This window comes from Nannospalax galili, unplaced genomic scaffold (assembly GCF_000622305.1).
Source record: "Nannospalax galili isolate Female #2095 unplaced genomic scaffold, S.galili_v1.0 scaffold2745, whole genome shotgun sequence".
In the NCBI taxonomy this organism is placed as follows: Eukaryota; Metazoa; Chordata; class Mammalia; order Rodentia; family Spalacidae; genus Nannospalax; species Nannospalax galili.
Window position 1 is genome coordinate 24109 of NW_008352732.1, and position 11213 is coordinate 35321.

At 36.2% G+C, this 11213-nt stretch overlaps 1 protein-coding gene across 2 annotated transcripts in view; it reads left to right on the top strand.

The window, feature by feature from the left end:
• LOC103747506 (spermatogenesis-associated protein 6) overlaps window positions 1–10868 on the top strand; it is a 14878-nt gene extending 4010 nt beyond the window's left edge. The window contains exons 1-3 of one of the 2 annotated variants that reach the window (XM_017802407.2): window positions 1043–1078; window positions 3497–3588; window positions 9637–10868. In XM_017802407.2, coding sequence (XP_017657896.1) covers window positions 1058–1078; window positions 3497–3588; window positions 9637–9817 — 294 coding nt within the window. In that variant the 5' untranslated portion in view covers window positions 1043–1057 and the 3' untranslated portion in view covers window positions 9818–10868. Of the gene's footprint in view, window positions 1–1042; window positions 1079–3496; window positions 3589–9636 lie in introns of those variants that run through there. The other variant, XM_008849966.3, reaches the window with a different exon arrangement.
• The last annotated feature ends 345 nt before the right edge of the window (window positions 10869–11213 follow it).

The following is an 11213-nucleotide window of genomic DNA, read 5'->3' on the forward strand; positions in this document are numbered from 1 at the left end:
AAGAGAGTGTTTTTATTTCCTAGACTGCTGGCATCAAGGACTAATAACTTTGATCCAAAGAGGACTGAACTGGATTCAGGCTATAATGAGTTTTGGTAAATCTCTGTCTATCCTTGATCAAAGTCCCGATCAATCTCAGATCATCTCTCATTTATGACCTTAGCCCTCAGTTTAAATACACCCTTCAGGTTCTAGTTAGTTTTTTTGTCAATTTGACACAAATTAAAGTCACCTGGTAGGAGCGAATCTCAAATGAGGAAATTCCTCCATCAGGCTGGCCTGTAGGCATGTCTGTGGAGCATTTTCTTGATTGTTCATTGAAGTAGGAAGGCCCAATTCACTGTGGGTAGTGCCATTCATGGATCGGTGGTTCTGGGCTGTATAAGAAACATAGCTGAGTAAGCCAGGGGGATCAGGCCAGTAAGAAGCATTCCTCCATGGTCTGTGCTTCAGTTTCTGGCTCCAGGTTCCTGCCTTTAGTTTCTGTTTGGCTTCCCTTCATGACAGACTGACACTTGGAAATGTAAGATGAAATAAAACATTTCTTCCCCAAGCCAGTTTTGGTTAGATTCTTTTATCACAGCCACAGAAAACCAAACTAATACACTATCTCAGTACCAAGAGACTGAGACAATTTCTTATCTGTTTCTCAGATGTGGTGGACTGACATTTGACCATGTGAGAGCAACATGTACACAAAGAATACTTGACTTCAAAGAACAGAAGGCTTAGTTATTTACATGTACACACTAGGAAGTCATTCACATATTGATGTTACAGTCAGTGATGAAGATTATACCACCTAGTAATGTCATAGCCATCCTAATTTGTTCAGATATACATGATAATTAAACTAATGATGTATTTCTCAAGATGTGTCCCCAGTGCTAAGTGGCACGTGACTCTATTTGAGTCCCCTCTGTCTCTATTGATTGTGACACCACTTCTGCATGATTAGTAAAATATCTGCCCTTTTCTCATTTTCTCTATTCAGCAGCAGCTGTTCTGACTGACACCAGATTCCAGCTGCTGGCAGAAGCCAGGTGCACTTAAGTTCATGTTGCTTGCCAGTGCTCAGGTACACTCATTTTCAGCACTTCAGTTCTGACTTGCTTTGTATCAGTCTTTCTGGTAAATGTTTGTCTTTGAATTGCCGTGATTCTGTGGCATATTTTCTTTGAATTTCAGACATTTTGGGGTTAGCTTATTTGTCCCCAACTTGATCAGCTTCAGAAGCTAGAGAATATCTTAACAAAGAAATTTTCTGTTTCAGGACTTTCCAGTTTTCACTTCTACTTCTCCATCTTTGTGTGATTCCTAAAATGTTCTGCCTACTTTACCATCTGTAGAAGTTAGCCTTTGCTTCCATGACGAGGATGGGACCTTTTATCCTGACTAGTTACTATCACTAGTTTATAGACAACTGTAGTATCAACACTGGCGTATCACTACTACTAGGGATTTTTTCTTCTTCTTGTGTCTGCAGTGCTTCGTGGCTTTGCAGATTCTGTTTCTTTAAACACAATGAGACTGTCGGAAACTACACTCTGCTGTAGCTATTTTTGCCTTAGCTTTATTCTGGGAAATCACAGCTTTGTACTTTAGTAAGTGCCATGACTTGGAAATTGGTTGTATTTCTAAGGTATTATAAAGTTTAAATGTTGTCTTCCACTCTTGTGTACTCATCAAAATCTTTTCAGGTTTCTTTGTGTCTCAGCAATGACCCTTCTTCAAATAATAGCTCTGGTCCTCTACCTCTGCTCCATGCACGAATCTAATCTTGAAATGCTTAATGAAAACATGAGGTGCATACCTTAAGTCCAGTTTGAAAGGGTTGCCCCTCCAATAACTTAATAATATCTGTAGCCTTCATTGTTTTTTTCACCTAAATATCTTTGAAAGAATACTTCAGTTTTTTTAGCTTTTCTTGTTTTAAACAGAAGTCATGGTCTGCTCTGAATTATCCCATATAATTCCAAAGTAGTTTCTGTATGGTTTTCATGAGGGAATTTGTACCTCTTTGTATTCTGTTGCTACCATATATCATCATAAGTTTACTGGATCAAATTGATCATCTTATCTTTTCTGTAGATCAAAGGCCACACTGGGCTAAAATCAAAGTAACTAGTCTGTAACTGTTTTCTTCCCTTCCTCCATTTGCAAAGTCATTAGTACTATATCTTTCTGAGTACTATTCTTAGTCAGATCTTCTTCTGCTGACTGTGCATATATGTGAGCTATAATGAGATATATGTGATGATTCCTATATGTAGTCTTAAAATTAGAAGAGAAACAACCATTGAGGTAATGGTCTGCTTTAGTTCTTGGAATGGAATTCCCCTTCATGACGTCCTGGAGGAGATGGGCGCAGTGCTTTGTACTCCTCACAATATGCTCTTACTCCCCTTCAGATCACCATTCTGCTCATTTCTTTGATTTGTCACTTCTTTGGAATCCATGCTAGCTAAGAAAAAGATTGAATGAAAGTTAGAAAATAAAAGGTTAAATAATTATCATTTAAACAGTAGTTAAAAGAAAATTAATTTAACCATATTAATAGTAGATAAACATGGCTAAGGATAAAAGGTAAACCTAAAACTCTTGACGATTCTAAATTTGTATGCATTTTTCTGTGTTTCACTTGTCTATTTATTACTCACTGACATTTTACAGTGAATGCTCTTTCAAAGTTTCATGCCATCAGCAAACTTTTTAAAATGTTTTTCTTCATAAGCTATGTCCAGCTGTTTTACCAGAAATGAATGAACCCCTCCTTTATTACTGTTGATCTTCACGTATACTTTTGTTTCCAGTTCTGCGTATTTCTGTTCTGGTTTAACTAAGGGATAAAGAATAATAGCTAGGTAGATGAGAGTGAGATTTCAAATTATATTATATAAAATTAACACTCATATGAACTTACTATGAGTAGTGTACCTTGCAAAACTACCTCACAGAATCCTGTTTCCTATGCCCTTGTGTATGTCTATAGTAAGTTATGCAAAGGAGCTTTACCTATGTATTTTAATGTCTGTTAACTTAGAATTCAGTTTTTTGTGTTCTGACTTATTACATTTTGGGTTATCATTAATAGTTCTAAATCACTTCCATTGTAAGTCATGGGTGCATGCTTACATCTGCATAGTTTTCTCAAGTATTAATACTTATGCCTCAAAAGACAAGTATGATCTTTTTGGAATTCATATAAAATATATATGGTATTATTAACATACATATCTTGGCACATCCACTACCATCCATTAAGTATTCACTGAATAATGCCTAGTCTTTAATAACTAGTATGACCAAACTGTAATGAAGTATATAGTTTTGTTGAGAGATAATGCATTCTCACCGTTTTGTTTTTTTCTTAAGAAATGTATTTAATTCAGTCTCTTATAATGAGTCAAGAGAGGCACATTGCCCCCCCCCAAACATAACCATCATCTGGAAGCAGTGAGAAAATAAATTAATGAAAATCTACAATTTTTTTCAGGATGAGAGAGACCCAGAAAAAGATGATGAACTGGAGCTGAAGAGAGGTCTTTTATACAGAGACTCTGCCGATGACAGTGACCCTGAATATAGGTATGAACTTACTAATGCTTTGCATAGAGATCTTTCTCATAGCATGCATAAAAATGACATGTTTCTATCTGTTGATTTTGTGGGACTTTTTTACTCAAAAACACACTTATTTTTTTTCACTATTTTAATTCTTTCTAGATATTTAAAATATTTCATTACTGACACTTTAATAAAAACATATCTAAGGGTTAGGGAGAGAACTCAACCAGTAAAGTGCTGTCAATTTATGCATGAAGACCTGAGTTCAATCTCCAGCATCCATTTTAATACAGAAAAAAGCCAAGAGCAGTATAAGTGCATCTGTAACCCAAGCACTGAGGAAGCAGAGACTGGGAGAGTCCCTGGGACTCAGTGGTTAGGCAGTCTGACTGAACTGATGAGCTCCAGATTCACTAAGAGACTGTGTCTCAAAAAACTAAGGTAGAAAGTGATTAAGAAAGATACCAGTTATCGACCTCTCCCTCTACATACATGCTCATTGTACACACACACACACACACACACAGAGAGAGAGAGCCAGTTCATGCCTTTTATTTTATGTAAGATTTATTTGACTCCCCTGGAATCCTATGTTTCATGATGCATTTATCCTAGACTAAAAAATAGTTTCCAAAATTTTAGGCACTGAGTGAACCTTTTTTTTTTTTTCGCCTTTTTGAGACAGGGTCTGTCTCAAAACTCGGTGTGTAGACCAGGCTGGCCCTGAACTCACAGAGATCCACCTGCCTCTGCCTCCCGAGTGCTGGGATTAAAGGCGTGCAATGAGTAAATCTTTTAGGCTCTTCTTCCAGCCTAAAATTTCAGGAATATTGGCAAACATTTTGGAAAGATTATACTAGCAAATTTCATTTCAAAGGTTCTGTGCTACTGGACATAAAAAGCAGCATACAGTACATGCAGTCATCCTTGTTGCTATACCACTGATTGCCATATGAGTGTTTCCTTCCTAAAATTCCTTCAGAACAAATATAGCAACTCCAAATCGTGGAATTTACTTTATTTCCAGATGGAATTTATACCAAAACTTCTGATCTTTACCATGGTAAGTGAACATGTGAGTGTATCTCCCTTTTTCCCTTACATAGCATCTTAGCATGACTTCCCTTCCAAAGTTACTGCCTCCTATTCAAGAGGCTGCCTGGGCCTTTTATGAAGGTAAGTTGATTATTACAGATGGATTTTAAAGAGAAACTGTGAAAGAGGAAGAGTTCAGAAAGTACACACTGTGGAAATTTTTTTGTATTCTTTGTTATTCTTTCTTAAACCTCTATTTTCTAGTTTTTTATATGAATTACTACCCCAATTTTGGGTTTAAATCAATATAATTTTGATTTTGGCAAGAAATAAGCAGGTTTGACAATGGAAACGGTCTGATAGTCAGACATTTATATAAATACCATATTGCTTCTTAAAAAGCAATTCTATCTTGCAACCTATATATTTTTATTCTTGCATATGGATAAGGCTTCAAAATGTACATTTTAAGAAATGCCCTGAATGATGCTAATATAGAGGATGTGAGAACAATATTTTGGAAAACACTGTTCTTGATTTAAGGTTTGCTGTAAACTTTATCATAATTCTTTTTCCAGTTTACCAAACAGTGTTAATGATTAAACTTTTGAAATTCCTCAGAAGCTTCAAATAGGAGGGTTGAGCACATCATCAATACAGTTCTGTGCTTTCTTTTGATGTCCCTTTACAATTCTCACCACTTACGTGCATGTGCGGCCCAACAAGATAGAATAGACTTTTTGTAAATACTTTGAATATTTGCTCCAGAAACTGCTCAGGTGATCAGGGTATTAATTTAGATTTATCCTCAACTTATGTACTTTCTGTTAGAGTAGAAATGAAAAACAACCACCATCTCATGAAAAATACTGAAAGCTTTAATTGTTGTCAGGAACTAGTTTCTATGCATTTTTTTCCTCAGGAAGGAAAATAAGTGACTTAGAAATAACCAATCCAGTAAATTCATATGACCAAATTTCTAGTTACTGGCAATATGAAGGAATGGCAGGATACCATTTTCTCCCTGAGTTTATTGAATTTTTGTATATTTTTATTGTTTTTTTGTGTATTTCATATGCAACATCTTAATCATCTTCATACTCCCTTCCAGCCTCAGCCCCCCTCCCCCTGGCCACTGAATTTTATGCATTCTGTCATTTATGTTAAGGCCTATCAAGTCAAGTTAATGTCCCCAGATGTCCCTTAGTGCAAGTTCATCCACTGGGGTCTAGTCAGCCTATCTACTAGAGTCACCCCCTTAAAAAAGATCAGTTCTTCCTCACCCAGCAGTAAACAGCTGCCCAGTAGTTCTTGAGGTAAAATTGGGGCAGAAAGATTGTCAGAGCCAGGAGAGAAGGTGCATAACCATATGGAAATACTCTTACAGGTGCCCGAGTCCTTGCTCATATGAACTTACAGCAGTGGTGTCACCATGCACAAGATCCATGCAAACTCAAGCAGACAAAAACTCAGCACAGATCTGTGGAAATTGGCAGCAGGCCCCATTTTTTTGAGAGCTGTATCTTCGAGTGTTGTCCAAAGTATAGTTTTAGCTTAGTAACCTTAACACTATACTGCCCTGTTAGAAATTCGAATTCTTGGGGCCCCACCCAAGATACACTCAGTCAGAAATTCTGGGAGTTGGGCCCAACAATCTGAATTACAGTAAGATGATTCTGATGCATATTAAAGTTTGAGAAGCATTTCCACAGCTTATCAATACATTTTAATGGTTTCTAATGGAATTTTACCTTTGTATTTTTAAAACAACAAAGTGCTTTTTAATACAAGAATTAAATTGTCTAATTTTATTATTTATATAACCTTCCAGTTGCTTCTTAAAATTACTATTGTAATTTGGCATATCCACAGAGCTCCTTTTTTCCTATATCTATATTTATATCTATGTATACATGTCACCTTATGTTTATTTTGTCTGAAGACTGTTTATGATAACTGAATCATAAGCTCTATGTAGACTGCTGTATGTTTGATATTCATTTGGTGCTGACAAAAACAAACAGAAGTCTAACCCTCCAGACCTCAAGTTCACACCTTTTTTCTCAACTTATCACCAATAACGCCCTTTTTCTCCTAGTCTCTTCGAAGTTGCCTAAAATATTTCTCTTTTCTGCACGTATTGCAGGCTTTTAAGAAATTTATAATTTATACCTTTTCAATACTTAGAATTGGAACTGCTTAGTTCTTAGCTTCTGTACTGTTTTTTTCTTTTTTTAAATAGCATTGTCACAATTAGAGACCTGTCTATTCAAGTGACAGTCAAAAGTTGTTAATAATGCATACTAAATTTAATATAATAACATCTCTTCTTTGAAGATAGCCGATACAGTATTTTATAATATGTAGCAGGAATTTACTAAATACTTTGCATGGAGGAGAGCTAGAGACATGCTTGGTAAAATGAGAAGTGGGGTGTTTAGAAGCCTATTTCTATAATAGGATTTTTAGTGTATGTACACATTTTAATTTAAAATACAGAATTAATTCAACATGTTCACAATCTATTAAGAGAAGTCCACCTCTGGAAATAGACACCATACTTAGGATTCTGATGCCTTTGCACCTGTCTATAGATTCTCATATTAAGACTCACTCTGGATTCATATCTCTATTTTATAATGTAGACTTATTTATTTGGTTTTTTGTTTGTTTTGTGAGACGGAGTATCACACTGTAGCCTAGGCAGACCTCAAAATCTCGAGTCTTCCTGCCTCAGTCTCTTAAGTGATGGGATTATAGAAATGAATTATAGCTAACATTCATGGCTCAATGTAGACATGTCACTTTATGGGCTATGCCAAGGTGAGCATGCAAGTATTCCCATGTTGTCTGTCCTACTGACACTATGTTGCGCTCTAATAATGATCATCAGGACATTCTCTACCTTTTTGGTGGTAATTTTATATTATGTACTGATGATAGGTTGATACCAAACCAATAAAGTCTTCTTCCTGTTCTGAGAGTTTCTACTTTACAACTGACAATAAAAGTAAAATATTGAGACTGATAATTCAGGGGGAAGAAATTTATTTGTATGAAATAAGGTTCTAAATATATCAAAATGACATTTATCACATTTAGTAGCCAAGAAATACATTTCATATGACATAATTTGTATATTTCTTAGAAGTTTAGGTAGTTCTAATCTATAACAAATATTTTAATTATTGAAGTAAGTTAATTTTATTTAATCAAAACATAAGCTCAAAACAACATTCATGATATTAAAATTCTAATTTTGGTATTTCATGAATATATTATCAATGTTTCAGAAAGGGCTGTGTCATCTTTCCTTTTCCCATTACACCTGGCCTATTTGCTAGCTGCCTAAATCTTTACTTTTCTTCTTTCTGGTCCTCAGAACTACAGTGGACCACTGTTACTTCAAATTTGGATTTTTCTATCTTGTTTACACTTTTTTTTTATGAATGGCTCATAGGCCAAATTTTCTATCCCTTCTTTAAGAACAGTAGCAGCATGGCTGAACAGGAAAAGTGTCCTCACTTAACTTCACTACTTCATTAAGAATTGCCTGTTTTGGGCTTTGTTTTTATTTTCCAATACTGGGAATTGGATTAGGGTTTGGTTATGCAAGGCAAGTGCTCTATCCCTGAGCTATAGCCCTGGTCCTCTATACTTTTTTATTTTTAGTTTTGTTTTTGTTTTTTAGTTTTTATTGAGCTTTTGTACATTTCATAAACAGTTCTTAATCAAATTTAGACTCTCTCCCCACCCCACCCCCAGACCTTGTGTATTCCACCATACATGTGAAGTCCTATCCAGTTAAGCATTTGTACCCAGATGTCCTTTGGTGTAAGTTTATCCACTTGAGTCTCGTCAGCCTACCTAGAGGTTGTAAGGAAGGTTTATACTCCCTCATCAAGTAGTAATCAGTCTCCAACAGTTCCGAGGCGAGGGCCAGCCTGCTGCCCACTTCCCTTGCTCCAGTCTTGGCCTGTTTCTAACTGAGTTGTCGTGGATCCTGTGCTCCATGCCACCGTTGCAGCAACCTCACTTGTGTAAGCTTCCAGTGGCCTGAAAGCCTCTGTTTCCTGTGTTCATGGACCAACCCTGTCTCTTAAAGTCTTTCTGCCCCCTCTTCTGCAGTGGTCCCTGAGCCATGTGTAGGTGAGGTTTAATATAAGAATCTTATCCAGGGGTATATACTCTGCAGTCTCTTATTCTCCAAAACTTGGCCAGTTGTGGCCTTCTGTGTGCATCACACTGTGTTGTACAAGGAAGCTTTACTGATGAGAGTTGAGGAATGCACTAGTTTTCTCTCGATCCCGTTCTACTTCATTCCATGAGCCTTAGGTGTAGAGGTTCCACAGCTTTACACTTTTTGTTTTGATACAGGGTCTCACTAAGTTGCTCAGGCTTCTCTAGCCCATGTAGGCCTTGAATTTGTGATCCTTTGTTCTTAATTTTCAGAGTAGCTGGAATTACAGGTCTGCACCACTAGGCTTAGCTTTCACTAAGTATTAATTTCTGTTTACTCACTTTTAAGTGTTGAGGGTACACTGGTAAGTATATGGAAAATACTTAATTCAGTACCTCATAATCACTTCTGTGTCTCTGTACTCTAACATGCAGATATTTGTATTCTCTTGAATTTTTAAAATAACCATACAAAAATGTAATTAAGAAAGCTGACCAAAGAGTTAATTACCCAAGGTCCCACAGAAACACTGGCTTTAGAGGCTCTAAGTTCTCACACTTACCATAACAGAGACTGTGTTCTGTTTCAACCACGCTGTCCCCCATCTGATCTCTGAATCCTACTGTAGCCTTAACACAGTTTTCTCACTTGATTGCTCTGCTGCTGTCTCACATGTTCCTCTTGTACAGAATCAGTCTTGGAAGACAAAGCCCATGTTGTAATTTTATCTCTGACAGTCCCCGCAGAGTATCACATTTCATAAAGCATTCGAAAAATATTTGAACTATATAGTAGTGCCTCTAATTTTGTTTCACTGTTGTTTTCAACCTTTTCTTCTCTATCCTTTCTCATAGCTCCTTTCAGCAGCTGCATGGTGCTCTTCATCTGGATGATGGTGAATACTGGTCCAACAGGGCAGCCCCTTGTAAGGGAAAATCACTCCGACCCGTCTTTGAGAACAGCATGGACAAGATGTACAGGAACTTATACAAGAAAGCCTGTAGTTCTGTTTCTCATCCACAGGAAAGCTTCTGAGATCATCCACCATAGAATGTATGAGTGCGTCAATCACTCAGTGAAAGTTTCGGATGAGATCCGTATCTGTATTCCTTTCTTTAAAACAAGTGCTTTACTGAGTAGTTAAGCTTGAATTCAGCTTATTCCTTCAGATGGCAAATTATCACAGACAAGCCTTTTTTTTTAATTACAGAAGAATATGCAAAGTTTCCAGTGACAAAACTCTGCAACACAATCACAGCTTCTAATCTGTGTGACAAGGATATCTTACCATATGTATCTTCTATCACGTCTACAGATTGAATACTACGTTTCTCTCTAGAAATGTTCTTCAGTTTTATCACCATGTCATTTTCTTTTCCTCTGCTTCATTGGTTATCATGTCTGGATAAGATTTAATTAATATCAACTCCCTTTTCTTGGTAATGAGCAAAAGATATATATAAAAGTGAATTGTAAGAACTAAAACCCTGTTTTAACTACTTAACTGCTATTCTTTTTTTCCTTGTAGAAAGACTATTTGTATTTCTTAGCTTGTAAGAAGTAGCTTTCTTTTGAGAAACTTATGCACACATTCACTCCACTGGAAGAATTTGATTTGTGTAGATGCCTAAAAGCCAGACTAATTAGCTAGAATAGAAGAGACTAAGGATGATCCAAAATGTAACTGATTTTTTTTAGTGTAGAAGTCTTTGCATGCAAAGTACATTTTGATGCAAACAATTTAAAACAACCTGTTTTGGTAAGGATGTGGAATTTAAATAAATTAATTAATTAAAATAAAGGGATTATAATTTTACTTCTGGTATTTTCATAGCTTTTATATGACCCAGGTGGCTTACTTTAAAGTGGAACCACAATGCAAAGAAAATAATACAGCAGAGTGGTGTTTAGTAGACACTCTTAAACCTACTGATGGATTGATAAAGTCCATGTCCCTTCCACACACCTGTGAAGCCAGTGATACTTCGAAACTAAAGAGAAATCAATTATCATTGTTACTGGAGAGCAGGGAGAAAGTAAACTTTGCTGATAGACTTGAATTGATTACAAGAAATGTTTTCTCAATCATTCCATCATTGACTAAATGTACATCTCTGATACTGATTTTAAAAGAAAATGTTTGACTTATACTCTATTTAAATGAGATTAAATTGATCTTCATGCTTCCTCATAATAGAACTTGAAACATATTAAAGTATTAGTATGGTAATCTGTAAAACATCAAAAAAATAATAATAATGTGCCAGGAACCCTAGACTTTTATCTCACCTCTGCCATTTTCTCTCTGAGGCGTGAATTCTATGATGCTTGGTTTCCTCAACTGTCACGTGAAGAGTGTGTAGCATACCCTAAACTGTGCCCCATGTGTGAGAACAGCTGTTCTAGAAAATGGATGCAGGATCATATGTAT